At 41.8% G+C, this 27,180-nt stretch overlaps 2 protein-coding genes across 2 annotated transcripts; both read right to left on the minus strand.

Moving 5' to 3' along the window:
- Window positions 1–1,275: 1,275 nt before the first annotated feature.
- On the minus strand, window positions 1,276–9,758 carry ACTR8 (actin related protein 8). Its single transcript, XM_063411757.1, has 13 exons — window positions 9,551–9,758; window positions 9,208–9,378; window positions 8,270–8,380; window positions 7,897–8,001; window positions 7,073–7,246; window positions 6,464–6,557; window positions 5,530–5,662; window positions 5,057–5,210; window positions 4,415–4,510; window positions 3,755–3,895; window positions 3,081–3,345; window positions 2,644–2,807; window positions 1,276–1,983 (listed from the first exon to the last, which is right to left on the minus strand). The coding sequence occupies exons 1-13, from the start codon at window positions 9,671–9,673 to the stop codon at window positions 1,840–1,842; spliced, it is 1,875 nt and encodes a 624-aa protein (XP_063267827.1). The 5' UTR covers window positions 9,674–9,758; the 3' UTR covers window positions 1,276–1,839.
- Window positions 9,759–12,798: 3,040 nt separating this feature from the next.
- Window positions 12,799–15,085, minus strand: SELENOK (selenoprotein K). The gene is made up of 4 exons (XM_063411577.1): window positions 15,021–15,085; window positions 14,330–14,420; window positions 13,505–13,585; window positions 12,799–12,895 (listed from the first exon to the last, which is right to left on the minus strand). Exons 1-4 carry the CDS (start codon window positions 15,037–15,039, stop codon window positions 12,799–12,801), a joined length of 288 nt encoding a protein of 95 aa, XP_063267647.1. The 5' UTR covers window positions 15,040–15,085.
- Between the last annotated feature and the right edge of the window lie 12,095 nt (window positions 15,086–27,180).

The following is a 27,180-nucleotide window of genomic DNA, read 5'->3' on the forward strand; positions in this document are numbered from 1 at the left end:
TACACATGGCCTTTAAAACGAAATTTCGAGAATCCTGTGCAGGATTTACTATTTACTATATTTTAATACATGAATATTTATCATTTTCAAGTCAGTATTCACTGCAAACTAAGCTGAAACTACTCATTGTTTTCTGTTGTAATATTTATCAGGTATGTTTAGCAGATTTTGCCCTGGATGTTTGCAAAAATCTGGGAAAAGTAGATGTTTTGGTTATACAGATGTTTGAATGTTAAGATCCCGTTAAAATGCAGATGATTTTGGTCTTAGGTGACTTAGTCTATACTGGCCTTGGCAAATTTTGCCTTTCATCTTCCTTAAGCTTTATGCTTATTAGACTAATGCTGCACTTTAGGAATTAGTTATTTTGTAGTTCTTGCTCAGGGTTAAACTCTAAACAAAAAGGAAGAGAGATGAAACATCAGGTTGCAGGGGGAGGTACATTCCAGTAACATGGGAGGAATTGGCAGGTACCAGATTCAGACTGATATGCCTTGTTTCTTTCAAACTAGGGAAGAAAATTAAGTCATTTAAGTAAAGCAATCAACAACTTCAATATTGATGATTAATCATTTTGCGTTGCTTTTCAGCACACTTTCTATGTAGGGACATTGGAAATGATTATTTCAATAATTCTGTGTGCATTTTCTCTAAATTCTATTTAAAAAACACATAAATTAATCCATAAATACCATATAATGATAAGTATTATGAAAACTGACAGTAGCTTTTAGGGACTTGTTTCAAAGTGATTTTTTTCATCTTTTAGAGCTCCTCACAATCAATTCATTTGGAGGATGTGTTTTCCTCTTGCTGCTCTACTTGTGATTACATCTCATTGCTGCTGCAGCTTGTGCCATTTCAGAGGTAAAAATTCTGTAGTTTTGCTGCAAGCATCCTTTTAGATAAGGTCATATAAAAGAGGCTACCTTCTAGGTACTGCAATAGGAATGTTCTCAAGTTTGTTCAAGAAGCTCCCTCTTCAATATTTCAGTTCAAATCAGTCCTGTGCTTTTGAAGGCAGGTGCCTGACCAAACCAGGTTTGGGTGGTGTTGCAGGGTGGTTGAGGAGTGCAGCCTCACTGCCCTCAGGTGGAATGAAACTGGAAGACGTGCTGGGCTATATAAAATTGCAGCTCAGTCTTTGGGGTGTATTATATTGAGTTTTGTAAAAATAGGGGAAAAAAGTAGACTTGGACAATGGATAATGAAAAGCTAACAAGAGGTTTTGATGATAAGTACAGGGCAAGAAAAAATACTCCACTTCCGAATTCGTTGTCTTTCCCCTGAATAAAATAATTTATTACGTAAGTAAAACAGAAACAGTGACTGTAGTTTTAGTTTTTCATTTAATTTTTACACTAATGATCACTTTTTAACACCTTCATCTCCTGGTAACGTTAGAGTAGGAAACAGAATATTACATTAAACCCAGAGCTGCACTTTTCAGCTGTTGCTTCTGTGTACACGTTTCTGGAATGGATCCTGGCTTAACAACTGTCACATAGTATTTTATACTTTAAGTTCCTACATTGTGCAATTTCAATATACAGAACCTGTACAATATAAATACAGTCACTTTGGAGATGACTGGTACTCTGTATGCAGAATTCAATGCATACAGTTCAAAAGATGACGGGTAGCTGAAGACAAAAGAATTCAGTCAGTTTTTTGGTTTTTTACAACATTTCCAGAAAAATCTCAGTTGAAATGAATATTAATAAAATACAAAAAATATATATCAGCAGAAGATCAATCTCTGTGCACTGGAAAAAAAAGAGCATTTGGGGAAAGGAATCTTCAGAGCAGTTCCTACAGGTTCCTCTGCAGCCACCTCCATTACCACACAAAGGCAGCTCGCTCCCGTAACATCCTGACACCAAAACGCTGCCACTCCCTCTGGTATATCCACAGCTCCTGGGTTGTGTCCAGACAGGCCAAAACTGCTCCTCCTTTCCAGGCAATTAAACGTGGATCCATATCCTAAATTCAAAGCACAGATTAGACACAATCATTGCTCTCATTTCAGAGTTCTCCATAGTACTCCCAGTATCTTATTTTTCCAACAGTATTCACCAGTTACAATCTGATGGGGTAGGGAAGGAGGAAAGTTTTTCAGCATTATCCAGGTAAAAATAGTGAGATAAAAATTTTTAACTGATATGCAAGATGCTTCAAGAAGTCACTTTTTGTTTTAAGATGCGTTCTAAGCACATCATGAAAATCTTGCCTTCAGTAATGGAGGCTCTGAAATAGATGGAAATATATTTACAAGTTTTGCCTGATTAATGCCAAATGAAAATTAATCTCAACGCCTGTTTTTCTATTATCTTGATAGTACTAAAAAATAAAAAACCGCAATTTCTTGCTGAGGAGACAGGTTACCTTCATAGGCCAGTACTAACTGCTTCTTGAATAACAAAGCCTTGAGCTAATAAACTCTTCAGTGATCTGTACCAGCCACACTCTTGCTATGCCTCTAACTCCCTGTCTCTAACCAGCCAGTGCTATGTTATAGGCTGAAAGCTCCCTTAAATCTCAGATGTTCAATTACTCTGGGATTTTGACAGAATTTTTTTCTTTTAATCTTTTGAAGATCTCAACCAGTCATAGTTTACTACTTAGCTATCAGTTAACAGTTACCTTAGGCCTTGTGATGACCTCAACATTTTCAACAACTCTTCTGAAAGAAGGTGGCATTTTGTTGAGAATTCGGTGTTGAAGAAACTCCTGAGCTTTATGAAACATAAGGCCTCCTCCCACTACTAAGATGGAGCTGTACATCTTCTTTTTTGTATCATCAGATGCTGGAATGAATGAATATATAGAAATAGATCTGTTTTTTAAAGTTAATATGGCTTGTATTACAATTAATTTATTGCAAGTCAAACCAGATAGAAACTGATGTTTGCTTTTAAAATTCTTCTTCTATTCCTTGGACATGTAGCTCGAGCAGCATCAACAAAGATGCAAGCATAAGGAACAGTGTAGCAACTCTCCAGGTGATAAAACCTAGAGACACATCTTTCCTTGGTGAAATAAAGGTCTACTGTACAGACTTGTACAAATGTAATTCTTACCACAGCAGTCGATACTATGAAGGATGGCTTTGTCCAGGCCCAGAGCTTTGCCTTCAAACTGAGAAATAGCAGTTTTCCTGGACATGTGTGCTGTTAAAGGTTCCTCTGAATCATTGCCAGGTATCATACAGTCACCCTGGGAAGATCCCAGTTCCACTTCTTGTGGGTAGATCCTCTCTGAAATGTCTGAAGATTGGCCTCTCAATTCTCCCTCAAATGCACCAGGCTTTGACATAGATTTTCTGTCAGCTGTAGCTTTTGCAGACTTAAAAATAAGAAAACAAGTTGAAATACGAAAAATGCAAAAAGCAGCAGGTTCCAGAACAGTACTAAGACTTAACTAAGCACCACTATACTTCCCTTCCCCTTTTTGCAAAGCAAGGTTAAGCCCTGCATTATTACCTCATCTAACTTTCATTTTAATCTTCATATTCTAAGTAAGGGCTTATTTTGGACTCCATCAGATTGATCAATCCCATAATATGAAGCCTTCTTAGACTTTAAAAATAGACACTTCTAATTAAAGAATTGTTCTGGCAGCTGTAACTACTTACTTTAAATTTATTCTTTAATACTTCTGACCAGGGTAACAAACTCTGGTTTCTGAGATGAATTGATGAGTTAGTTACCAATTAAATGATAGTTCATGAAAAATAGAACCAGCAATCACACACCTGCTCCTGCTTACTTTGTGTGGCCAGCAGATAATGTTCATCATGAGGATCCTCAGGGTCACCTTGTGACCTGTGCTGCAAAATTGTCATTTTTTGTCCAACGATTCCAAAAGTTGCTGGATAAAACAGAGCCATGGGTGCCTGAAGAGAGATTTGGCATGTTTTTACCACAATATTCCTTCTTTTGGCATTTACTGCAGGTAAAAAAAACAAAAGTCTTATTCTAGTTTTCTCACAATTCAAAATTAAATAGAGGTGGGTTTTTTTTCCAGATAGTTTGCAAAATACGGAAGTGTCTTCTTTTTCTTATAATTTAAAAAAATCCCAACAAATACACAAGTTTCTTTACATATTTAGCATTGTATGATAAATAAGCATTCAAATGTGGTTTGTTACAAAATTACAATATTCAATGGTGAGCTGAAAAATTTGCAAAATTAACATTAATGTTCTGCACTTGAAGGATAAAGCTACTTAGAAAGTCTTGTACATCCACCAGTGCTGCATTAGGCCCACTCATCTATATAGGAATTTATTTTATCTACAAACATGTTTTAAGAACAATCCATAAATCACATGGGCTTAGTAGCATTGGACTGATACGAACTGAGGCTCTGAGTCTGCATGCTCAATATACTTGAAATTTAATTTAAAAATCACCTGTAATTTTTCATCCCCTAACCGGAACTGGTACAATAAAGCTGGAGAATCCGGATGCCGAATTTGGAACTCGTGATCTTGTAATCCAGAAATGTCCTAAGGTCAGAAACAATAGAAATAACAACAAAAAAGGTATCTTTTATAGTTATCAAGCTCCATAATTTATTTAACTACGGGAAAAAAAAAAGTAACAAAACTCTCTTCTAACAATGGATTTTATTTACCATTATTACCATTTTCTAATATTTATTTATTCTTGAGTTTTTAAAAGTCTTTTCCATGTTGTATGATGTGCCAGACAGTTTTCTACATGCTTAAGACTGTATAATGAGCATTTTGCAGGAAGAAGAGACCTGCTGGCAGATCTTACAGAACTGAAGTTGAAAACCAGCAAGTATGCAAGTATCAGCTTCTTTCAGCAATAAGAACAAAGAAATTATGTTTTTAAGGATTGGAATTCCTTTCAGCTAGAGGAAAGATAAACCAAGTTACAAACATTTCAAGTCTAAATCTTCTACAGATTTTGCCAGTATTCTCCTGAGTAAAATATCTACAATCAACTTGGACTCACAAAAAGACCCTCCAGAGTAGCACTCTGTAAAAGAAAAAGATTTACTAGGATAATGATTTGCCCCATCTCACCTGATCTAGATGACAAAATGTCTCCTTTAGGTGCTGGAGCAGCAGACAATCCAGCTTATTAGTTAACTGGCAGTCTCTGTATGGGAATCCTGCTCGCTGCATAAGCCAGTAAAAACACCTTGACACATCAGAGCCTCCATATGCAAGACACAGCCTAAAGCACAGAGGAGAAAAAGATTTTTTATGTAGTTGCTGAAATACTGGCTGACTGCAGTGATAGGGAGAGGAATGCTCAGATGATTTTAGACAGGCTGGGATCATGACTTGGTGAGTTTCCAGAATACAGTATTAGTTCTGATCAGTTTTGCCTGTTTTTTTCTTTTAAAGATAATACTTTAGGGTTCATATTGTAACAGTTGACTGTTAAATGCCTCAGAGTAAGAAACCCCCTATATTTACAGAAATTTTGTCTCCTTTTAAAAGTCAAATCTTTAGTAAGCACGATTGTAATAATTCTGCACACTCTAAGGTACCTGGTGTTGCGATGGGAAACACCATCTTCTACACAGCAAACACTTGTCTTCTGATCTCCCACATCTACAATACAGGCACTGCTCAAACCACTTCCAAAGGTAGCACAGACAGACTCCTGGTGTACAATAATTCCTAGCAATATGAGAAAAAAATATATTAAATTCATGCCAAACATTACAGTCACGCTGCTGTCATTTAAAGGACATTTTAATGTATTTTAAAGATCTGTAAATAGCCTGACTCTGCACTGAAAGCCTGTATATTTAGTTAAGATGGGGTGGGGGTTACTCAGAGATTTTTTTGTTGGATAAGGCTTTAAAAGTCCTGAAAAAAGTTAAGAGCAGGGTCAAATGATCCATCTTCTACAAGATTAAAGGTATTCTCTCCAAATATTAATTATTTTTTTAATCTGGTAGTGCACGGTCTTGGCTACCAGATGTACATGAAGTGTTTTCCTAATTCCGTTTTTCGTTTTAATCAAATAGCATCACGATAGCATTTCAGATAAGGTCTTCAAATAGTTATAAAATAAGGTCCAATTTCACCCTCTGTTTTCCTTTCAATCCACCTTTACAGAATACATTTGTATCATAATCCATAGTTAAGCCTGGGAACTACCAGAGGTTCCAGTCTGTCCTTCCAGACAATCATGCATTTTAGAAATACTTTAGAAATCAGACTTGCTACTTTTACCTCAGCTGAATGAGCAGCCCACAGAGGGATGCATAACAGCAAACCAAAAAACTTGTTTCAATATTAGCCAACCCTTTTCCCCATTTAGAAGAGACAGTTACTTGACTGGCAAAAGATGAGGGTGCTAGTCCCAGCTAACCTGGGACTGATGTGCAAAAAAAGGTCTTAAAATTAAAAAAAAAAAAGAAAGAAATCCTTATGCAATTAATCATAAAGTACTTGCTTCATTATGGTTTTTACCTGAGAAGCCCATCTTCATTAGGATCATATTTACCAGTTCTTTCACGTGTTGTTTATTATAGATGTCTGGAATTAGTAAAATGCATCTGTAGTACTGAAGACAAGAACCGTAAATTAAAGCCAGCTCTCAAATAAAGTTTTATGTACAACTTATTAAAAAAATAAAAATTTTAGGCAATTTCATACTTTAAAAAATGTGTTCAGAGTAAGTGCCAAGAGTCTATAGCCATTAAAATATTTAAAAGTACATCAGGCATGAGACAAGCACCTACTTTGCAAGTATAAGTAACTATACAAGTATTAGGCAACCCTTCCCCAGGTGCCTCCTTTACAGTCAATAAAAAAACCCCAAACAAAGACTAACACTGTGAAATATCTCATGGGATTTCAAACATCCTTGTTAGAAGTTTTATCAACAGCTTTTGTCTTAAAGACATGGACAAAATTCCAGACAAAGTCTTGGAACCCTGTTGATCAGCAGAAAGATTTTTATTAAGAAACGCATCAGCTAGAGGCTACCAATAACAGCAAGTTGCTTCTCTTTTACAATAACACTTAGAGAAGTGGATATACAGCCCACACCACACAAATGTGCTGCTCACAGCTCACCTTTAGGTCTTTCAGAGGTATTTCCAGGTATTTTTGTATTGCATGTGACCATATGACTTCCAGGTCTGCCAGTACTGCAGTGAGGGAGCCACCAGGTCCTGTGTGGAGATTCAGCTGCCCTCTTCTAATGGGCCAATGGATATTATAACAATCTAATGGATTAACATACAGTGCCTGAAAATAAGAGATCACATTCTGGGTATTGATTTTCCCCAAAAAAAGTGTAACAAAATGAGTAACAACTGGGAAAAAAAGTATTTCAGAAGAAGATAAAAGAAGGCACTGCAGAGCTCAGACTGATGTAACAGCAATACAGTGGATTTCTTTGTAACAGAACTTGATTATAAACCATTAAAATAAAAAGACAGCAAGTACATAATTTAAATTGTTTGAATGTTCTTATCCACAGACATCTAGAGAACATAAAGATATATTTTCCATGACTTCATATTAGAAACTAAAATAATTTAAACACTCTGAAGCCCACAAATATCGTTACTCAGCAGCAATTCCATGTAGTGATACTTTTATCAGTTTCTCGCCTTTTCTCTGAATTATGCCATATGGACAAAGTTCTCACCTACTCCCTGCAAAAATCCTGATTTATAGCAGCAAGGAACCCAAGATGCTCATTAAGCAAATGGAGGAAACCTCTTGTCTTGCTGAATGATAACAAATACTCAGTTACTCCACAGTAAAGTTTCTCAGTTTTGCTTGGTTAGCTTCACACATCTTTCAGTACATAATAACTTATAGCAGACTGCAACTGATCAATGGCTGCATTAAAACCATGAAGCATCATTCAGCAGGAAAATCAATCTTACCTCTTCTCCTACCAAAAATTCAGGATGATTTGATGTGTTTGTCCACTTGGCCCCAGAGCTGTGATCCAAAATGGCAGGCCTCATCTGTCTGTTGTATGACCTGGCCTGAAATGTAATCAAACCAAATCCTGGTGATAAATATTTTACCGGTCACTTTTTATGCATGGAAGAAAAACTAAACGCCCCTTTGAACCCCACTCTTGAGGAAACATTTAAAATCTTAATTTTCTCACATTTTCATGGTTAGGTAACACAATTACACTTATCCATATCTGGTCTATAAACAGGTATCTATTCTTGTCCACTGAAGCATAGCATCACACCCAAGGGCTGCATGAATGAACAATTTAAGAAGACTTTAAGAATGAGTTACCTGATCAGGTGACACTGGTATGCGCCTTGCTCCATTCGACATCTTTTTGGACCATATTGCTTGGTCCACCATTTTAAGGCCATTTTGTCTCTGCTCAGTACTTTCAGGTTTCTAAGGAAAACCCCAAATATGCAATGTAAATACCTTCAAACCATGTCTGTATACTGCTAATACTGAAGCTATTAGAGACCAATGAAATCATTACTGTGGTTGACAAGTTGTAGAAAGGACAGATGTTTGTACAATGCAAAATGGACTTATGCTCATTTTTAAAGAAACTATTTTTATATTAGATTTCTCAACACCTATTCATGTCAGCTTGAATCTTTTAACTGCTTTTAGTGGGTGCTGGACTTCATCTCTAGTGGTGTGCTCAGGTCATTATCTACTTAATTACAGACATATGAAGCAGGAGCAAAAATGTTTAAATAGATCTCAATTATTTAAAGGTGAGGTTTCATATTGGAGAGGTTAATTTAATTTTTACAGATTCAGATTTAAAATAAGATTAATACATATGTTTTTTGACCAGGCTGCCCTAAAATTACTTGCTGTGTTATCCAAGCCACAAATTAACTAGTAACCAACACATTCACAAACGGAGAAGTCAGATTCTAATCCTAACAGGCATTCCATCAGAAGAAATAGTGAGTATGGTATCAGACCATAACACAGGGAAATCAATATGTACAAGCCCTCAACTTATCAATTTTTTAGATTTAGTTCATTGCAAACACATCAAATACAATGCAAACAGACTGGTGCAAGCCCACTGACTTCAGTAGGTGGCATCTACAACCCTTAAAAGGGTGAAAAAAAGTTTGACTGGAGAGGTATTCTCCTCTGGAAAACCATGAAGCATGAGAGGGACACGTGCAGTGCACAACAACCCAAACCGCCCCAGGGAGGCGATGGCTTTGGCAGTGGCTGGCGCTTACGCTGAGGCCGTCCCTGAGGAGCCAGCTGTCCCTGTAGGCCGCCTGGCCCTGCTGCTTGTGCCGCCGCGCGATCACGTGCGGGATGCCCGCGGGCAGCGTGTCCGTGGCCCGGCCGAGCCGCAGGGTGGTCGAGCCGGGGTGGATCACCACGATGAAGTTGCTCTGTATTTGCTGAAAGCAGCACAAGGCGCACAGGTCAGATCAAGCTCCCACGACCACCTGGAGCCCTCCCGGCGCTTCCACACCCCCCACGGCAGGCCTTTAAAGGGCCGAGCCCGGGCCGGGCCCGCCCCGGCGGGGAGGGAGCAGCGCCCGAGCGGCCGCCGCTCGGCTCCGGCCTCACCTCCTGCAGAGACTCGGGCACGGCGGCGGGGACGATGGGCCGCTTCACGCCGCGCTGCTCGCGCTCCCGGTCGCGCTCCTTGTCCTTGCCGTTCTCCCCCTCGCCCTTCTCCGCCTGGGTCATGCTCCGGCCGGGCGGAAGCCGCGTCTGCGGGGACCGAGCGGCGCCGAGCCCGGCGCGGGGAGGAAGCGGGCGGGCCCTGGCCCGGCTCCGCCCCTCGAGGGTAGCGCCAGCGGGCTAGGGGCGGGCCCTGGCCCGGCTCCGCCCCTCGAGGGTACCGACAGCGGGCTCGGGGCGGGCCCTGGCCCGGCTCCGCCCCTCGAGGGTTCCGCCAGCGGGCTCGGAGCGGGCCCGGCGGCTCCTGGGCGCTGCCTGGGATGGCCCCGCTCGTAGAGGAGTGCGGGGCTCCTGCCCTGGCATTGAAGACCCCAGCAGCAGCACGGGGAGCCTGGGGAGCAGCCCCGCCGCTGGCGTGGGTCTGGTGGAGCAGCAGCCAAGCGCTGTCAGCTGGGCTGGTACTGCTGCTGGGGCTGCAAGAGGGGGAATACGGCCCTCCAGCAGCTTAAAAACTCCACTGTACTGGAAGGGCTGTCGTACAGCTGTAAAGGGCTAACGATGACCAGCCTCCCTGTTTGTGGGCAGCGAGTTCCTTTACAAACTGTGCAGATAGTATGTTTGACTGGAGCTGGCAGGGCTGTGTTTTTTCAAGGCTGAAAAGTTGCTGTTACACAGCCAAGTCTGCATTGAGTGCAGGTAGGGGTGCAGCTGCAATTCGAGCTGCTCATTGAGCTCGGGTTGGGCACAGGAGCCCCAGGTGAGGCCCATGAACTGCCAGCCCTTTGCACAGCACAGGGCCGAGGAACTGAGGCACAGCCCGGGGAGCGAACCCAGACACGGCAGCAGCCTTTGACTTCCAGACTTTGCCATGCTCATGCTGAGTGTATAAAAGCCCAGGGGTTCCTTTGTTTGGAGGCACCGGTTGTTATTTAGTTGTTGCACCAAGATTAAATTATTTTAAAGATCTGAACGACTGAGACCCCGCTTTGAGAAGCCTGGGGTTTGAGTGGGTAAGGAAACCTGGTCTGACTGTCAATGCGCTGTGTGTAGGAATCAAGCAGGGCAAGTTTTGATCTCATCTTACAGGGCGTGGATGTAAGTGCCAGAGAAGTGCCTGAATAGTCAGACAGGAACATTTCCTTAACAAGAAATTACTAAGGAGACTTAAGTAAAAAAATTGCAGTGGCACTATGTGGAAAATAATTTAATCTGCATACTTGTCAGCTAATTTTTTCTCAAAGAGATGCAGCCCTCTCTAAGCAAGAAAACCCCAAACCCACAAATCCCCAATGAACTCTAAGAACAGCGCCAAACTCCCATTCTGAAACTGGGAATAGTTACTATTTAGAAACAAATAACTATTCTGGGATAGCTGTCAGTATTTGAGTTCACCTTTTTTTTCTTCACATAACAAAAACACCACTTAATTTTATTGTAAAAAACTCCCAAAATTTGTAGAGTAAATTTGTTTATACATTTCAGTTAGTTTATAGTGGAGAATTAAGCTGTTTCAAGAGGTGTTTCTGTTATAAAACCCATTATGGGCCCGAGTGAAGCAAGGGTTGTAAAACAAAGTAATTTGTTAGCTGCATTTTTGAAGTACTTTTAGAGTATCACTAATACGATGAAAATACAGCAAAGTACAGAGTGTTTGTCCCAAGAGAGTGAATACAAAACCTCATAGGAAGTGCTGCTTTGACTCTTGAGCGTCCATCTATATCAACTACAAATATGTATTTTTCCCCATGTGAATAGCAGAACGCTTATTGTACTTCAGATTTTTTCAATTTCTAAAAATGATGAGAAAATCAGCCTTGTGACAAGCCAAATATAATTTACTTATTACTTTGCAACTACAGTAAAATGTTCAGAAACTATACAAAGACTTTAGACAGTAAACATGTATTTAATGAAACTGTGGTTCAGTTACACTGGATCCTTGAAGAAGGAGTTCCCAGTACAACTTCATTAATCTGCTTCTCTCACAGAACAGCTTCCAGTCAGGCATACACATCCCCATTTGGTCCAGCACTAAATTCCTCTTCTTTTCATCTGGCAGATGTGTATGCTTGTGCCTGCCTCTTCAGCAGGCGTTTACCTAAAAGATAAAGTAATAACAATACATTTAAAGAGGCCTTTCTTTGTGAGATAAAACTAAGTAAAAACATTTAAATAATGTATTTTTAATTTAGCTAAATACCACATGCTAAAGACTTGCTAACTCTGTTTCTGAGCAGCATACACAGTGCTGTGACTGCCCAAAAGCCATCTCCACAGTCTTTGCTAGCCTTGTGTCTACTCGACAAGAAAAAACAGCACAACGCCCCAGGGTTTTTCTCCTACTTGGAAGAAGCTCATCCTTGTTCTAGTGAATGGAAACAGTGATGTATGTGTTTCCTGGTATAGGAACTTTTTCCTACAAGGTTTATAGGTATTAACCACCTGCATGGGGATTTCTTTTTCCTTGTGACTTTTATTATAGTAACAATGGGAGTGACTGATTAAAAACAAGGATTGTTTACTTAAGTCTTAAAGCAAATTAAACCATACTGTAAATACACTCAGTGTCAGCTGTAACTCCCAGCAGCCAAACTAATTATTAAACAGAATTAAATGATCAGGTAAGAAATTTAAAACATTTTTTACTTTTACCTCTATTTCTAAGCAATTCTAATTTTTACACTTTACTGGAATTCAAGATTGGTATGGCTGTATCATTGTACCAGGGGAAATAAACCCATTTTTACTGTCTTGTAACAACTTTATTTTTTTCTGTTTCTGTTGAGAAATATCAGCTTTAACCAAAACCCCTCACATGTCATATTAGAAATGAAAGCTTCATTTTCTAACATTCTGATCTTTAAATTAGCAGCCAAAAAAGATGAGATGCTATAAATAACTTACCAGCTGTGCTCAAAAATCTTTGCCACACTTTGTCTATCAACTTCTGTGCAATTAAAAGCCCACCATTCCTAAACCAAAATCCTTTTAAACATCCCTTCCCCCTGCCTTTTTTCCCCTTTACTGGAAGTATCTTTATTCTTTGATAATTGAGTAATTTTGATTATTTTCCTGTTTTGGTAACTCCTGCAGCAGGAGGACAAAACACTCCATTCTACCTTAACCCTGAATTAACACTGCTATTTAAAAAGAACCCAAACCCTTCAAAGCAGGATACAGCAGATTTGGAATTACCTTCCTCATCCACCTCCAGCCATTGGTGGTGGACTGGGGCCTCCACCCCAGTGATTTATTCGGCCCATCCTACGGCGAGGAGGTGCTGGAGGCCTGAAAAGAAAGGAATTTTACTGTCATTAAACTTTTCAGCTAGATATACAATAACACTGTCTCTAAATTTCAGTAGTGAGAAAGTCTGAACATCTGATAAAGTTGAGTTTCATCTGAAAAGCTGTAAGAAAACCCCAACCCCACTTTCACGAAAACCCTCTCCTGTTTCATTTCTGCTGTGGTGTGAGAAGGCTGCAGATCACTGATGCTTTCACACAGTGCTAAAAAACACTTAGGCTGTAGTGTTCATAGAAATTACACCCCATAACAGTGTTTAGCTTTATCTGCAGGTAATATAGTACAAGAAATGACTGCACTAATGCAAGTCAAATGCTGAGTATAAACATGTCTAAGAAAAGAATTTTAACAAAGACATAGCTTGTCTTCTAGGCAGGCTTCAAAAATATTAATATATCTGTATGTTAGTCTGTACTGCTATTGCAGCTGTCCAAAGCTGTGTATTGTCACCAACAGTAGTGCAGATAACCATTTCAGCCTTCCTGCACAACCCAGTTCAATGCAAATCACAACAGTAATCTACTCAGATTCATGCCACTTTACCAAGATGGGGGAAAAAACTTGTGTTTTTTATGAATATGAAAAAAATACCCTCTTCCATCATGGTATCCTGAATAGGAGGAAGATGTGTAGCCTCTTCTTCTCAAATCTGGTTGAATAATGCTCTGGAAACTGAAAAATTAAAACAAGGGTTAGGTGAATTGATAGCTAGATATAATTATTGCTTTTTTTTTTATTGGAAGATAAGAAATAGCCTGAAGAACAGTAAGTAGTATTCAGGAATGAAGAGTGTATCTTCTCACAATTGCTGTTGTTTAAATCTTGGCAATTTGTCTCTTATATATGAAACTAAAATCTGAAATCATTCCAAATTACAGTGAAGCCAAAACTATAAAATGTAGTTTTCTTGTTAATATGAAGAAATGCATAAAGTATAAACTTGTAACTGAAATCACTGAGAACTGTTGCATACATCACATGAACCTTCTGTTTGACAACTGGCTTTGATCTGGGGCCACAAATTTGTGTTTATTGCTCTGTGATTACTTTTACATGATCAGAATCTATTGTCACCAGTAGAAATTCTTCAAACAGCTTAAATATTTGATCAGCTAGTAGATGCTTTTCAACAAAACTGTATATTTTCTTTTTTGCAGTATGAAAATAGATGAAATGCAAGAAACTCATTTGAACTGCCAGTAAGTTAGTGTCACTCTTCATGCACTTTTTGTAAAGTATACTGTGCTTAATAAACAAAACCACATAATTTAAAATAAAGCAGTTGTACATGTGGAACGTTAGAGTAAATATAACGTTTTTATTGTGTTACTCATAGCATAGTGTAACTTCCACCTACGTGTAACATCTAAATCTAATCTAAAATGAAGCTCACTGAAAGAATTAAATTCTACTTACAACAGAACCACAAAATCTGCTATCGACCAGAAGAAATCTGTTATAGATGACAAACTCCAGGGAGCCCGACTCTGGTTATCCAAAACTTGTCCTGTAACATATCCAGATATAAAACATCCAGTGACGTTCGGTGTGTGACACTGTCTGTACAGTATACTACACACAAACAGGTCTGTAAAGTCCAGAGTTCGCAGCTGGGACGGTGAAACTGCACTTCATGGCAGCGAGTTTCATTTGCTGCAGGTTATTGCCCAAGTACTTGAACTGAAGGGGTCAGCACGGCCACAGGGGCTCTGCGTCCAAGAAACCTACAGAAAACACCAGAGCAGTGTCTGATTCCCCGTAAGCGGTTCAAGTGCCGCACTATGACGCTCCCGGTGTCTGCAGCACGCACTTGGGCTCGTCAAAGTCCCTAAATCCGCTTTAGAAGCAGACAAGGCCACAGGCCGCAGGGCAGCACGGGGTGACGCGACACCGGCAGCGGGCGGACCCTGCCAGGCTGTCCCGGCAGCGGCGGCGCTGCGGGGCCGCGCCCCGCGGGCCCGCTGCCCCCGGGTCGGTGCCCAGCCCCCGGCGCGGCCTGGCCCCGTTGGAGACGCGCACCGCGGCTGTCCCGGCCCCGGCCCCGGCCCCGGCCCCGGCCCCGGCCCCGGCCCCGGCCCCGGCCCCGGCCCCGGCCCCGGCCCCTCACCGTTGGAGATGTACACCATGGCTGCCCCTGCCCCGGCCCCGGCCCCTCACCGTTGGAGATGTACACCATGGCTGCCCCGGCCCCGGCCCCGGCCCCGGCCCCGGCCCCTGCCCCGGCCCCGGCCCCTCACCGTTGGAGATGTACACCATGGCTGCCCCTGCCCCTGCCCCGGCCCTGGCCCCTCACCGTTGGAGATGTACACCATGGCTGCCCGCCGGCCCGGCCCGCCCTGCGCCTGCGCGGCCGCCGCGCGCATGGGCAGCGCGCCCGTGACGGCGGCGCCCGCGGACCGGCGGCTGCGGGGCTGTGGCGGCGCTGCTCCGCGATGGGCTCCCGGTGCCCTCGCCACAGGGAACGGCCGTGCAGCCCCTGAGATCAACCAGGGCCCGCTCAGGACCGCCTGGCATCGAGGGGTCCCGGTCAGCAGCCCCGTTACTGACGAGATGTCCCTCGGCACCCCGGTTAACGCGGGATCCCGCTCTGCACCCGGGGTAACGAGGGGTTCTCCTGAGCAGCCGCTGTTACTAACGAGGCCCTCTCGGTGCCCCTGTTAGCGAGGGATCCCCTCAGTGCCCCTGTACCGCGGCCCCCTCAGCAGCCCCGCTCTTACTAACGCGGGATCCCTCAGCAGCCGCGGCGGGGACGGCTCCTCCTTCCCAGCGGGCGGATCTGGGTCACCCTAAAATGTATTTATTTTAGTGGTTCCAGTGCTGTCGGAGTTACTCTGTCGCGTGTAGCAATAGTAACAGGAGTTGGAATTGTTTGTCAGGATTTCTAAAAACTAAGTGTTCCTAGTCGCCTTCTGCAGTAATGATAGAAATATAACCAAGTGCAGAGACGATTTAACACTTCTCTCCAAAGGGAACTTTTGTTCCCTGTATTTATGGACAAGTATGCGGCTATGTATATTCAACCCTAAGTCAGGCATTTGTTTAAATTTATTTTATTTTTATAAAAACCTTGCCTTGCAAATAGTGGCTAGCATTCATTTTTCTAGGATAATACATGCTTGTAACATTTGGTGTAACTAAACAGCTTTATTAGCAAATTTCATATAATACCTTCTCTCTCAGTTTTTAAGCAAACCTAATAGCGAAGGGACGTTTAAATCTGATGTGAAACAGCAGTTAAAAAGTTTGTGTAAAAACACCTTAATAATTCCTTTGCAACAGCTATATTTTCCTAGTGACGATGAGATAAACTTCTTTGCTAAGAGAGACATAACAGAAGAGTGTTTTCTGAAGTTGAAATTGTAATACAGGTTCTGACAGTGCAGCCATCCCCCAGTAAAGAAATTGTTTGCAACTGACAGGTGTTTATAAATGTTCAGTATTTATAAATAAACTCTTGCAAACAACTGAAAACAATTGGGAAAGAAAAGTACCTGTAACAAGGTGTCTAAAATAAATGTTTGTCATTATTGTAAGACCTGGATAATCTGCAACTCAATAAACGGTGCTATACGAAAGCGTTTAGAAAATAGTGCTGCACAGTGCAAAATGGGCATATGTGGGCCTGACATTGGTCTGAATTTAGGCTTCAGGCTCTGCTAGTGTCTGTGTGAAAGGCAGACGAGCAACTTTCTCATGTTAGCCTGAGAAATCTAAAGGAGGAATTCAAACAAACCTTGGGAAGTGAGAAACCATCCGCAGGTGGTGTTTTTCCAACGTGTTTACTGGAAAGAAATGTTTACTAAAGAGTGTAGACGCTGAATAACCAATCATGTTCTTTGTACCGAACTACTCTATAAAAGTAGAATGTAGAAGAATAAAGTTTGCTCTCATCTTTACCATCATGGAGAGTCATGTTGTTATTTCTGTGCCGTCCGAAAACCATACCAACATCTGGTGACCTGACGTTTCGAAGAAGTTCAGCGCAGCCGGGACTGATTCATGCAGCAAAGCTTGAAAATTCTACCTGCCTCCTTAGAGAGGTAAGCAAAATATCTCCACGTTTTTCTAAAGAATGCTGGTCCTGCTGACCATGGAAAAAGATCACTCCTGCCAAAAAACAGCAGGTCGGACGGCACCCAGCACAGCTGGACTTTAATTTCTAGAACAGACAGCTGGGCAAAGGTTCCAGAAAAACCTGGGGAACCAGCCTGAGAAAGGACAGCTTGTGCCTTTCCTGACAAGAGCTGCTGGAATTCTTCGCTGCCGACAGCTTGCCCAGCACTCCCCCGACCTCTTTCGGTTCTGTCTGGCCGAGATCAAAGCGAGCGTCTGTAAGCCTCTCCCGGCCGGCAGAGACGGCGCTTCCTTGGCTCTTCCTTCTCCTTTCTTCATACCACGGATGGCTGGCAGTGGTTCCTGCGCTATCATCCACTGCGACTAGTCTGTACCGTGACTTTAAAAGATGCTAGCCCGTCCAAGATACAGCTGGTCAGATTCCGACCCGGAGAGTGACACAACGATCGTTTCCTCCTCGGCGTGGCCCAGCATCTGGCCTGCGGACGGGACCGGGATCGAAAACCTTTGATCCCTCTGTATCCTTCTGTGTGTTCAGGGCGAAAAGTTCACTTTATGAGTGTTTTATGCTTTTAACGTTACCTGTGCTTGTTTTTATGATTGCCTGTGTGAGTTTAGGGCTTGTCTTTCTCTGTGTCTCTGTGTTTTAACTTTGTTCTTTCCCTTGCGCGGGGATGGGGGGTGCGGTCGAGACAGAGGCATGGCAGCACGGATGCGATCTCCCTGCCTTCTCTCTCTCTCGCTCGGGTTTTCTCCCGCCCTGCTCCAGGGCGCTGCAGCGGCTGCAAAAAATCTCTCTCTCTCTCGTTTTTCCGTACTCGGTTTCCCCCCTCCCCGCGGGCGCGCAGGTCCCTTCCCCGCGCGGTGCCGCTGAGACGGGCAGCTTGGAGCAGCTTTGCCTCTTCGTCCCCCCCCGCTTCCCCCCAGGGCGGTGAGGGGGGCCACCGGCTCTCCGCTCGAGACAGGCGGCGGCAGGGCGGCGGCGGGCTGAGCTCCGCCGAGCCCCGCTCCGTTGTCCCCTCTCTGTTTCCCCTCCATTTCCTTCCCGCGTGAATTTGCACAGCAAGTCGTCATAGGAACGGAGGAGCGGTCTCCTCGCTCCTTTTCCCCCTTCCCCCCGCCATGAGCGGCGGGGTTCGCTCCCCCACTCCTTCCCTGCGGGCCAAGCGGCTGACTGCGAATAGGGCACGAGGAACTTGCCGTTCCTCTAGACAGCGGATAATGCTGTGGGAGTTGCTTCGCTTGAATTTTTTTTTTTTTTTTTACATAGAAATGGGGGCCACGTTTGTTTGGATTTCCCCCAGCTCTGCGGAGCGGCCCTGGGGCCATTGAGCCCCCAAAGCCCCACTGAGGGAGGGCCAAATAGCTTCGTCGCCTTTGAGGTGAGCAGAAGCTTTTTCCTTTACAGAAAAATGGGGGCCACGTTTGTTTGGATTTCCCCCAGCTCTGCGGAGCGGCCCTGGGGCCATTGAGCCCCCAAAGCCCCACTGAGGGAGGGCCAAATAGCTTCGTCGCCTTTGAGGTGAGCAGAAGCTTTTTCCTTTACAGAAAAATGGGGGCCACGTTTGTTTGGATTTCCCCCAGCTCCGCGGGGCGGCCCTGGGGCCCTTGAGCCCCCAAAGCCCCACTGAGGGAGGGCCAAATAGCTTCGTCGCCTTTGAGGTGAGCAGAAGCTTTTCCCTTTAGAGGGACAGTTGAATTTTGTTTGGGTTTTTTCCCTCCCCCCCTCCCTCAAAACATTTCTTCTCAAGGCGTCTCTGTGAACAGATGCCTGTTCATAATAGAAGAAAAATGACAAGAAATACAAAAAACAAATAAGCAACCTTTGTTGCCTTTCGCAGATAACACAAGTATTATTAATAATTCTACAGTATAACCATCAGTTATGAGATTTATCTCAGTTTTTAAGATATTTGATGTGAATTCACAGATATGATAAAGTTATCACAGTTCTACAGCCGGCTGCTGCTTCTGCTTCTTCTTCTCATGTACTTTGCTATTTGTCTATAATTGCCTGTAAGACACGTGTCACCCAAGAATTTTTCCTTGTTTCCTAGCTGTCTATGCTAGTTTTGCATTCATGATTTTCTAAATATTTTCAGATTTCCAGACAAGGTTATCTGAGTTTGTAAGAATGCCTCCTCTGTCCTGACGGTTTGGGATGCAGTTCCAATCCTGGTCACAGACCATCTCAAGAGCCTGCTGAGCTCAGAGCATCTCTACCCTGACAAATTTAGGAGGTGTCAATTACCATATTAGTTTCTTATTATAAGATTTTTAGAAAGTTTGTTTTTAAAATTGGTGTAAGGGATTCCTCTGCAGTTAGAGCTGGGCACTGGCCATGCCTTGGCTCTCTCTGGATGGGAATTGCCTGTTTGCCCAGATTTTTAACAAAAAATTACATATGAGTTATTTGACTCAACAATTTGACCTTTAAATATAATAGCTGAATTGATCTTTGAGGTGAACCTGGAATTCCTGCCCGGGAAGGATGAACAGGATCTCACTGGAAAAGAAGCACTTCAGCTTTTGCAGTTCCTGGGCTGATCAAAATTATTATCAAAAAGATAACAGGCAACAATGTAACATTTATGTTATGAACCTGAAGAAAAAGTAATTCTGAAACCTGGATGTTGAATTTAGACAATGGAGTCTGACAAGTTATCAGTTTAGGGCAGTGGAGCCTGACAAGTTTGTTAATTTAAGGGGAAGATGTGCCTGTGTTTTATCATTAGCAGGTTCAGCAGTCGTGTTACCCATCACCTTTGAGGAGTGAAAAGGGACATTGCATAGCCTTAGTGGCTGTCATATAGACTGCAAAGATGACCATGTGGTTGGAAGTTATGGAGACAACAGAAGTCCTGTGTCAGCAGCATGGTCCTGTTTTCATCGATCTTCCTCGAGTCACTTCCTGCTCCAGACTTCAAGAAGACATCCAGTGATGTTAAGGATCAACATCTTGTCTCAATGGACATTTCCTTTTCATGTGTTTTAATGTAGATGTTGTTTCATTTAAGTTTCCTACATAGATGTAGTTGTATTTTAGGTAATATTTCACGTGCCTTCGGTGTATGTTTTGTAGTTATTAAGGGTTGTTATTTCACTTTGTGGTTTTTGCCTTTCTGGTCTTTGGGATCATGTAGATTTTTTTTTGGAGTCAGATATCTTTTTATTGATATTTTTATTAATTTTATTATTCTTATTCTTTCTTTCTAGGTGACATCCTACAGGTATCATGGGCCAATTGAGTGACCAGTGGTCCAGTCCTGCACATCCTGCAATGGGTCTTTGCCCTTTCAAACATCACATGCATTTTTGCATTTAAAAAAAAAAAAAAAAAAAAAAAAAAAAAAAAAAAAAAAAAGGGTCAACTCAGGTTGTCCAAATAATTGGAAAATTAAATCAGTTTGCGGTTGCAGGTAATGCAAGGACCACTGTCCTTTGCTAAAAGGCAGAAAAAGCCCTTGTTATCTGAAAGGATGATTCCTAGAGTGATGGATCTTGACAAATTAGACTGCCATTTTTGAGCAGGCTAATGATGTTTTGTTTTTTTCTGTATTAGAATTAGTAAATAGCTAAGCTTGACGCTGGTGCATGGACATGGTTATGAAGGGTCAACACCAAACGCCACAGAACTTCCCTGACCATTTAAGTTGGTGCCCAATGAAAGTTCTGTTTAGTAATTGGTTGATTACTAATGGGACTTCTGGTGTCATGTTTGTCTTTTTTTCTCTTGCAAGGGCCCTGCAGGAGAGGACACAGACACAGACGCCGCCCTCAGCAAAAACTAAAAGGGGGAGATGTGGGCCTGACATTGGTCTGAATTTAGGCTTCAGGCTCTGCTAGTGTCTGTGTGAAAGGCAGACGAGCAACTTTCTCATGTTAGCCTGAGAAATCTAAAGGAGGAATTCAAACAAACCTTGGGAAGTGAGAAACCATCCGCAGGTGGTGTTTTTCCAACGTGTTTACTGGAAAGAAATGTTTACTAAAGAGTGTAGACGCTGAATAACCAATCATGTTCTTTGTACCGAACTACTCTATAAAAGTAGAATGTAGAAGAATAAAGTTTGCTCTCATCTTTACCATCATGGAGAGTCATGTTGTTATTTCTGTGCCGTCCGAAAACCATACCAACAGGCATAAACACAGGCAGTATGTTAAAATAATCAGGGATACCACCTATGTACGTTTTGCTTTCCAAATGACAGAAAATCAGGTTTCTGTTACAGGTTTCTGTTACAGCCAGATTTATTTGTCCAGCTACAGACCAGCTGTGCTGTGACAAGTGTGAGAATCCTTCTTCAGTCCTTTACACGCAACCCAGTTGCAGGCCTGTAATAAATCCACTGGCCTGACACTTTGTTAGTTTTCTTAAGGTTTGCAGGCTTTGAAGAAACAGGACACCTTTCCTGTTCTTAGATAGTGTATAATCTAAGTTCTTCCCAGGAATTTTCTGCAGTGTCAGGCTTTGCTGTTCTCTTACAAGTGCTTATAGCTGTTTTTAAAACACTAACATGTACATTATTTATTAAATTATTTCCACATTTAACTTTTAGATGTGAAAATGTGACATTTGTAAGATAGGATTAAAAATCAACGGTAGCATTGCGTTATTAACCTGTTTATCTCTCGGCCTGACCTTGGGTCAGGACCTGAGTAGAGAGGAGGAATGGGAAGAGCTCTCCCTGTGCAGCTGCAGTTCGTGGTGGAGTTGGGTCGGCAGGTGTGGCATGAGCTGTGCTGGAGCCTCACTCCTGGGAATGCCGTGGCCCTGGTGCCCCACTCAGCCCCACCTTGGCTTCCGTCTTTGGGGCTGACATGTTCAGAGGATCAAGGGGCTGTGCACCTGTGCTTAATGAGCTGTAGCAGAGGCATTTTGAGAGTCAGCAGCAGGCAAGCTGGGTATCCTTGTGAAGGTGGATGCTGTGAGCAGAAGCGTGTAAGAGCTAAAAGTTACCAGCAGGGCTGTTTGGGGGCTGGGGAGCTGTGATTATTTGACAATGGACCAACAAAATATTTGCACAATGCTGTGAAGAGTAGCTTGGGCTGTACATTAGAATAAGCAATTGAAAAAGACCAATGTTTTTTACATTTACTTTTTTTAGTGCCTTCTGAACTCAGTGGGATACCTTCTGCTTTAAGATGATTTGAGGTTTTTTGTGCTCTGTACCAGGTGTAGATCTGTATATTTTGATTCCTTGTGAAATGTATTTCATACCAATACCTAAGTGCCCTTGTCTGAGCAACATATTACTGTGCTTTAACAATCTTTTATATTTTTTCATGAAAAGTAACAAAACCATGGGTCAGCTATTTTGATAGCATTTTCTATACGGAGGGATGACCTTTTTGTTGTGGTGTAAGAGAACCTGAAAATTGTGTGCATAGAGAAGTGGAGATACAGCATGCACAGTGTTTGTGCTCTAAAATTTATGCTACATGCAACTGTAGGATTTTTAAGAGGAACTAATTCTGAACTGGAAGCTAAACAAGGGAAACTTGGCCCTGGCCTGAAGCGGAGTTGCAATATATTGATCACACTTAATAGCAGAAATAGAAAAGGCACTTTTTTTTTTTTTTTTGCTGGCCTATAGATATTTCACACAGTGATTATCATGTTGCACCAGCACACAATTAAAATGGAAGCATTCAAAACTTATTGTGGACTTGAATTATTCATAAAAGAGCTCATTGTTATGTAGTATTTGTTTTATGCACACAAAATTAATACTGTGTCTTAGAATGCAAATGTTTTCTAAATTCTACATTACAAATGTAGAATGTTTATTGCAACATAAATGCAACACTCAGTGGAAATTTCACAGGATTCTGTTTTTAAACTGTTTTTATAAGAAAAATTGTTTATGGAAGAGCTGATACTTCTTGGGATTAAATGGTGTTGATTTAATAGCAGAATTTTATATAGAATTTACCTGTTCAAGTAGTGTCAACTTTTGAATAATTGATTGAAGACCTATTTTTTTAATTCTATCTGGTGCTCCAGATAGAGACATCTTTAACTGAGAGCCCACCATACATTAATATATCTTGTGCAGATTTCATCTGGAAGATACATTCTGCAAAATCAGCAATGCTGATCCTGGCATAAAATCAGGTCAAGTGCATAAGCACATAATGCTGTGAACATTTTTTCTCCTGGCTGGGGCAGAGACTAGATGTTCTGCTACTAGAATTTGTCTGCAAATTGTTTGTTTATACAATTTTTGCGATCTGAATAATAAACATGAAGAAGCTTTAGTTCAAAATTATTACACCTAAGAGTTTGAAAACACATACATGCTGGAGGAATGCCAAAGGACTGCCTTGTGCTTTTATATTTGTTTAGATGACAGCATATCTGTATATACAAAAAACCACATCTGTCTGTATGTGTTGCATGTTCTTGTTAACAACAAAGACTTTACCCTTCACTAGAATGAAATTGGTGGTCATACAATTTAAAGTTCTATGAAAGTCTAAAAAGAAACTTCCCCACTCTTGGCAGAGTGAGTAGTGCTGCATTTAATGTTTGGGCAGAGAAAGAGAAAGTTCGGTGCCTGGTGAAAGTATCTGAGCTGAGTGAGGAAATCCCTGGGTTTCAGGAATGGGGATACTTGGAATGTTGATCGGGTGGCAGCGCATGTGTGAAAGAACCCGCCTGGTTTAACAGCACTGCAAACGTTCTGCGCCTTCGGCAGAGAACAGTCGGGTTCTCCTTTATGGAAAAATCCTTACTCCACTGCCACTCCACACTGTAATGCATAAATGGCAACTTCTTCCTGGGGTGACGACTGGTGTTGGCTACACAGATTTAGGAATTTCTTAGAAATTTCATATGGAGTTTTGGGTAAAGTGGGAGAAATGCTTGTATGTTTACTTATCATTATTTTATTGATGGGAAACATTGGGGTTTTTTTCTCCATCCCTGCAGTTCGTGGAATAGCAAACTTCCTATTTTGTTAGTGGAGCAATTGGCTTTTTTTTTTTTTAATAAATGAAAAAAGGGTGAACATAAATGAATGTAATAATGACATTTTGCAATATAGCAGCTAGGAAAAATAATGACTGTGACATGAGTCAACTGAAAATAAAAGCCAAGTCCTCAAACCTGTGTGCTGAGTTAATGGCAAAGCCTGAAATAGAACTGCTCTGCTGATTCTCCTACTTATGTAATTTCTGAGGATATACTTGCATCTATCAGGGAGAAGAAGCAAAAGCAGTCTCAGACTCTGTCCGTGTTTTTGTTCAAGGCAAATATCCTTTGCCTTGTTATGCTTTCTGCTAATGCTTGAGAATTTGATTTGTCGTGTACCTCATGAGTCAGGATTGTGAATGTGTGCACACACAGAGTGCCTACTTTGGCATGTTTTCCTTCCTTATTTTCTGAATTCTTTAAAAATATTTGACTTTCTGTCTAACGAAAAGTAAAATTTGATACAATGAAATTTGAAGAACAAGTGTTCACATTATGGATGATCTTTTTTCACTACTGTTCCTATATTTTAAAATCCTCTTTGTGAAGGTAGCTTGTAACCACACCTACAGATTCCACACAGTTATTGGCACCTCCCAGATATTACTTTGGTAACAGCAATGAGGTCATTATGCTATTGTGGTATCTTTAGTGTGAAAAACGTGAGATGATTAATTCATGTTCTTATGGTAAATTGGAAAATGATAAAGCTGTATAAATTTATATCAGGTAAAAGTCTATGTTTCAGGAGGTTTCTGCAGCAGATGGTGAAACTGAGCACCCTGAAAATCAGGCATCTCCATTCAGAAGGGAACAAAAGACTTTGCAGCCTTCTCAAGTATTGGGAGGGGACCTGTTGAGATGAGCCGGTATCAGCAACTCACACCTCTACGGCTCAGAGCAGGGACTTCAAATGCTACGTGCCAACAGGGACTCTCACCGATCAAATGCTACGTGCCAACAGGATCATCACACACTTCTACGACAGTTAAATTACTCAAAGCAAGGACTAACTCTGGACATTAGCATTTGAATGTGCCAGGGGACCCTTTCGGGATTTAGTATAAACAAAGTTAATGGCCGGTGCTTAGTGAAACAATGGGAGAAAGGTTGCCGAGGGGGAAGTTAAGGGTATTTAAGTTAAGCCCTTGGGTGGGCAAAGCGTGAACCCAGCTAGATACACCGACTGCCAGGTTCCGTGTCTCTGGGGTCACCCTTGGCTCAACTTTTCCCGGGAGAAATTCTGTCAAGTAAGTGTCGCTGTTTGTGGGGTTCGTATTGTTTTGTTTTTATTGCTTAAAATTGTTATAATTTGATTCCAAATTTTGTGATTTGAATTTTAATAAACCAAATTATTGAATTTGACAATAAATTTGTCCTGGCATTTATAACATTTAGTAATTAAAAGGAATGATCAGCCAGAGAAATGGATTTGTTAAGAACAGATGTGAATGTTGCCTTTTTAGCCAGACTATTTAGCCCACAGACCAGGGCAGTACATCAGCTGCAGGTGACCATGTGGTTCAGCTGATGTCAGTCTTTGACTGTGATTTTGGTTTTATCTGCACACAAAAATTTACTTGTACTGATTTGTTGAGTACGGTAGTACTAGAAAATCAAGGAGAGATGCTCTAAGGACTGGGAAAAGATAAACATTTAAAGGGGAAAATGGCATCTCAGAATGCTGAAGAGTGGTTTAAATGCCAGACATTATCATATCTGAGCAAACCTGGTCTCCTTCAAAAGGTTTTACACTGAATGTGTTCTCTGGAGCCTGCTACGGCATATAGTGTGTTTCTGTTATCTGTGAAAGCTGTCTTAATTGTTTGGCATACATTAGACTCTCTGTTTTTGGTGATAGCTTGGTTGTGAATACACTCAAAAGAGGGAAACAAGCTTGAGCTCACTGATACTGTGGAGCTGCTTGTAGATAGCCACAACAGTCCCACCTGGTGGGAGGGGTATGGGCTGTTTGACTAGGAAATTCCTACATGAAAAGTGGGAAAGGAAGCTGGGAAGACTTGCGTTCCAGCAAGGTGCTACTGTTTGTCATTTATCTTTATTTTTGTGTCCAAAGCGACTACAACACAAAATAGGTACCGGAACCTTCTGGCCTCATTGATGTGATATCCTTGAAAATATGTGCAGCTGGGATATCCCAGTGCTGTTTCCTGCTGGATGTGCATGGGTTGCATTTACACTGATGACTGAGTAGAAGTGTTTCCTCTTGATTCATATTTGCTTTGCTGAGTGTTTGGAACTTTGTGTCTGCATTTGGAGCCTTTTAATGGGCACTTGAACACGCCATTGCCGTGCCAGGAGTGGATTCCCCCTGATGAAGCAAGGCTGAGATTGCACAGCAGCTGGAGCTCTCCTGCAGCGTGGGCATGGAGTGATCAGCTCTGTTCATGTGCTCTGCACACTGAGGACTGGCAGCTGGCAAAGATGCCGTGTGGATAAGCAGTTCTGGAATCAATGGATTTCAGCAAATGAAACCCTGTTTTTTCCTCTCTGCAGCAGTAATGGTCAGCAATTTCCTAAAGGCCAGCAGTTTCCTTGTTAGTGGAAACGGTATAAAACTGTATAAAACTGTATATGACAAGATTAACATAACTGCATTGGAAAGGGTGATACAAATAAGGTGACAAATTGAACAAGGCTCTAGCTGTTGCTAGAGGCATCTCTGATACTTGATACACCCTTTTAGCTGTGAAACTTTTTTCAACTGCTTCAGACTTAACAGCCAAGGTAAAAATAGCACCTAGAGTACTTGGCAGAAGTACGTGGATGAAGCTAATTCCATAATCTATTTGGTGAATAAAATGCTGATGTGAAAATTGGAACATTGTTATAAAGAGCTTTTATGGTTCTGTTGTTGTATTAATATCAATTTTTTGTCTTCTGAAAATTTATTACTTTAACAGAATATATTTGTGCACTCAAAACACCTTTGAATGGATGCAAACTGTATAGGTATTTTAAACGCACGTGGTTGTTGAAGGTGGGATGGACTCACATTGGAAAACTTCATGCAGGACTATATCCCATGTGAGGGACCCCAGGCTGGAGGAGGGAACGACTCTCTGAGCAGGGACTGAAACAATCTGTGATGAATGAACCATCAGCCCCATTCCCTGTCTCCCTGTGCTGTCAGAGCCAGAACTAGCCCCTGGTAAGAAATCGAATATTAACTTGAATGTTTTTGTTCATTTTCATCAGA

This window comes from Prinia subflava, chromosome 14 (assembly GCF_021018805.1).
Source record: "Prinia subflava isolate CZ2003 ecotype Zambia chromosome 14, Cam_Psub_1.2, whole genome shotgun sequence".
Classification (NCBI taxonomy): Eukaryota; Metazoa; Chordata; class Aves; order Passeriformes; family Cisticolidae; genus Prinia; species Prinia subflava.